The sequence below is a fragment of the Suricata suricatta genome, chromosome 5, assembly GCF_006229205.1.
Source record: "Suricata suricatta isolate VVHF042 chromosome 5, meerkat_22Aug2017_6uvM2_HiC, whole genome shotgun sequence".
Classification (NCBI taxonomy): domain Eukaryota; kingdom Metazoa; phylum Chordata; class Mammalia; order Carnivora; family Herpestidae; genus Suricata; species Suricata suricatta.
The window spans coordinates 2,986,689-2,991,263 of record NC_043704.1 but is presented as its reverse complement, the minus strand read 5'-3'; the positions used below and the strand labels follow the sequence as shown (position 1 = coordinate 2,991,263).

The following is a 4,575-nucleotide window of genomic DNA, read 5'->3' as shown; positions in this document are numbered from 1 at the left end:
AAAATAAAATACATTGAAGACGATAGGACATGGGATGAATCTTGGCTTAAAATTTACCATAATCTTCTATATTTTCATGATTGGTATCCTATTAAAATTGGTAGGGTGGTTTTTTTTTTTTACATCCTTTAGAAACTCTATCACAATAATGATGAGTCCCACTATGCCCCAGCCCGCAGGGTCTTTCAACGGGGACCTAGAGGAGGGAATGGGCAAGTGGATAGGACAAGAGACACAAATAATGAGAGCAAGACAGGAGGTCTGATCAAGCTCTGTCTGTTTAATCATGGAGGCTGCTTATATACACAAGCAGGGGAATGAAAAATGCAGAAGGAGGAAAAAATGGAGGAGGAAGTACAAGGTACCAGTGACCTGTTAGACATTAACAGATGGTAATCTCAGTTCCTGGAGCCAACAGTTATTTATGACTCTCTAGGAACCAACAGTTATTTACTGCTGCTTATCTTGCTGTAACATACCACCAGAGTTAGTTAACTCTGTTCTTAACTTTTCCACCAGAGTTCTTTAACTCTTTCTTTGGCTCCCGGCATTTCCTCCCTTTTTATTTATATTTAGATGAGGTGAACGACAAGGTAAGGGTAGACTTCTTGATTTCTTGCCTCTGGGGCAATTGGCTTTATCCAGAGGGGGGAGGTAGTGACCCAAATCCTCTGTGGTTTAGTTGTAAGCCCTTGGTGTCTTTTTGGCAGGAGAGGCAGGGCTGGAGTTTTATGTAGGACACCAACCTCTATGCAATTCAGGTGTGCCTCTCAGGGGACTCAGAGATGGGCCAATGGGTCCACGCTAGAGCTGGTGTATATAGCTCTGAGTTCTATATATTTCCTGTAGGAATAGTTTCATCCTCAGGTTCTGCCAAGCCCCTGTCAGCCAGGTCAAGTCTATGATAATATATCTGTAGAGGTTTTGATGCCAGGGAGTCAATTTGTTGTTTTATGAATTTTATAATCCTGTTTAGCACAAGTGGTCCCAAGGTGATCATTAATAAGAGGCTAATCAAAGATCCCACAAGGGGCATCAAAAGTGAGAACATGGAGGATCTCCACGAATCATCGGCAGCGGCAGAAAATTTTTGTCTTTGCAACTCAATATTGAGTGTGTGCAGTTGTTGGATCCGTGTTTCAACAAGGCCAGATTCATTAATCGTAGAAGTAGCACTCTTCTTTGAGGAACAGGCAGGTCCCTTTTTCAGGCAGTAAGAAGGTCCAATGCACAGCGATTCTGCAAGGCAACAGGTGTAGGATCCCGTGCATCCAAAGGAAGCATTGCCATTTTTTAAACATGATTCCTGCAAGAAGAGACAGAGAATTTTCTGAAGGAGATTTTTTCTCCCTGGAAAGCTGAGCATTATGATCAATTTGTTTTACTAGTCTCTCCGGCAACCATCAGGCCACATCTGCTTGTCCTGAGTAGATGCACACTGCTCCTCGTCCCGACTGGGTCCAGACCATGCCATTTATTATCCAAGGGGTCCTTCCAAAGCACGGTAGCAAAAGTTTTTTGCGTCTCATTGTGCCAGAGATGCTCAGTAGCTGAGCGTCCTTCTTTATCCAAAGTTAAAAAATTTAAAATGAGGAGTGAATGATGTAGAAGATTTCTGGGAGATCCCTTGATGGGGTACCATTCCCCCTTTTTTATCTTTTCAAGGGTATTTTTTAAGGATAAATGTGTCCGTTCTACTATACCTTGTCCTTGTGGGTTATAAGGGATTCCAGTGATGTGTTTAATGTGTAACTGTTGACAGAATTTAGCGAACATGGTCCCAGTATATCCAAGTCTATTGTCAATTTTTATTTGTTTTGGGATTCCTAACACTGATATAGTAGAAAGCATGTGTGCTACAACGTGCTTTCCTGCTTCCCCAGTTTGTAAGGTAGCATATAGGAAGCCGCTGTAGGTATCAACATTCACATAGACATATTTAGATTACCAAACTCTAAAATGTGTGTCACGTCCTTTTGCCAAATGGCATTGGGCACTCGTCCTCGAGGATTTACTCCCAAATGAGGAACAGGTAGATGTACAACACAAGAAGGGCACTGTTTTACTGTCTGCTGTGTCTGTTCACGAGTGACCTTACATTGTAGCCTCAGAGCTTTAGAGCCTAGATGATGAATCAGAGAGGGGGCCAGGCAATTTAGAATGAGTTAAACCTGAAATCCCTGTCTTGTAGACAGACACTGTTGCAGTTTCAGTTGCTGAAAAGAGCCCAACCACATACTTAGAATCTGAGGACAGATTAAACCTCTTTGGAGTTTTTTGAAATAATCTAATAACAACAAAAAGTTCAACTCGCTGGGCTGAAGTTTTCCTAGTTAGAAAAGAAATGATTTTAGGTTAGACGAGTTTTTATGAATAATTACAGAAGTCATGCCATTAGAGGACCCATCAGTAAATTCTAAAAGGGCATCCTCTAAAGGCTTAGTTATTATTTTAGTGGGGAAAATAAAAGAATTTAATTTGCCAAATTGTAACATAGGGTCCTTAGGTGTATTAAAGCCAAGATTGCCTGTATACCCAATCATAGCAACCTGAAAATCAGTAAATCCCTGCATTAATTCTTCAAATCTGAAATTTAGATATGGAAGAACAATTTCTGCTGGCCCTTAACCGAACAATTTCTTTGCTTCTTATTCTCCCCTTAATAATTATTTGTGCTACTAAGGATGGATATTCGGCCAAAACCTTCTTAGGAGTAGCTGATAAATAGAGCCATTCTAATATTTCTTCTTGCCATAGGCAAGCAGTGGGAGAATGTTCAGTTGGCAAAATTATTAAAGGCCAAGGCTTATTGTAATTAATCCTTGTAAGCATGGCCCCTTGTAAAGCCCCGTTGACTTTAGATAAGGATTCCAGGACCAAAGGAGTTAACTCTCCTTTGTAATTTAGACAGAAGTTTTTATGTAAGATCTCAAACAGAGGAATAAGATCTCTAGTAGACAGCTTTAAAAGAGGCTGAATCCAATTAAAATCTCTCAATAGTTTTTGAAAATCATTTAAAGTACATAAATGCTGTCTTTAATTGTAAAGGCTGTTAAGTTACAGTTTGATTTTTAATTATTGTTTATTCCAGTTAAAGCCTTGGTGAAATAACCAGTATCTCTAATGGTGTCTTACTATAAAATGAACAGATTTTTATTGAATTTGTGCAAACAATTGTAACTGCCATGAAAGAAAGAATACTCACTGAGTTTTAGAATTCTAGACAGTTTAAGTAGAGAGAAAAGATAAATGCTCTAGACAAACAAATACTTTATGATATTTCTGTATATCATAGATATTTTAAGAGAAAGTCTCTTAATCTGGATAGGCAAACACCAAAGGAGCAACAATGTTTTTAACAAGAATTACAAAATATAATCTATATTAGTTTATTTAACCCTATATTTTTAATTTTTGTTTAGCTTGAATGTAGCTTTTAGCTCTGGAAGTTTTTACTCATTTTAGTACTAATTTAAAAGATAAGGAATACTGTATTTGTCCCAAAAGTCTTCATTACAACTTCCCTCAAAGAAGAAGCACGTTCTGTGATAAAATCTAAAGATCTAATGAGAGTTCATTATGATGCACTTTAACAAAGAAATACAATGACACTTAACATTTTGATTACTAAGGGTGTTAAGTAGTGATCTTATACCAAAACATTAAAACTTTAGGAACTGCACGAATATTTGAGCAGTTGCAGCCTTTATTCATACAATATAACCTATACAACAGTGCTTTTTAAGTAACTTGGCATCCTAAATGAAAGGGCCTAATTCGTCAAAAGACTTCTCTACCATTTGGATACTGGGAAATTTGTTAAAAATCTTAGGAAGTTACACAGAATATCCTAAATAGAATTACACATTGTTACAAATCTGAAAACTCTTATTTATTTAACCAAAATGCCAATAAAAGATCTTATTTGCCTTTGGGATTCTTTAGCAAAATCTAACTTTTTCAACCCCAGAGAGTGTTAACTAAGCAATCAGAGTCCTGATAAAGATAAGACCTAAAACGTTGGCTTTCTTGACAAAAGAGAAACCCTTCATTTACATAGTTTTATCAAGAGCAGCCCAAAGGTCCAGAAAAACTTGTCTTTTGAAAAGCAGATTTCTAACCTTATACCAATATACCTTTAAAATTTTATTTATGTCAATTACACACATCGAATTCCTTTTCAATGATTTCCTTTCACAAACCTTCTACAACTTTCTTTTCCCTTACACTTTGTCCCAAAGCCATTTCTTTCCAAACTACCAATCTGGTTTAGGACAAAATTACTTTCTTTTACCCTCAACAAAAATGCATTTTCATTTCTTATATCTTTTTTACATATCCCCAATTTCCTGCCTATAGGGTTGTTCTCCCTTTTTACCTTTCCCCATCAGTCTGGAGTACACTAGTTAGAAAACTTAGTCTCCTGTTGAGGACTTAGTAACTAACTGAAAGATGTTTATACCAGAACCTTTCTTAGATGGAAATTTTATGAACCAATTAAGTACAAAGCAGCTTTTTAACAGTTTTAAATATCCCCAGTTGTTTTGCCACAAGTCAAAAGCCCAAGCATCTACG

General features: G+C 37.2%; 1 protein-coding gene across 1 annotated transcript in view; it reads right to left on the bottom strand.

Annotated features, from left to right (window-relative positions):
- Positions 1-268: 268 nt before the first annotated feature.
- The window catches only part of LOC115292540, a 41,513-nt gene continuing 37,206 nt past the window's right edge, over positions 269-4,575 (bottom strand). The window contains exon 3 of the mRNA XM_029940612.1: positions 269-1,306. Within this exon, the coding sequence (XP_029796472.1) occupies positions 833-1,306 (474 nt within the window). The 3' untranslated portion in view covers positions 269-832. The remainder of the gene's footprint in view (positions 1,307-4,575) is intronic.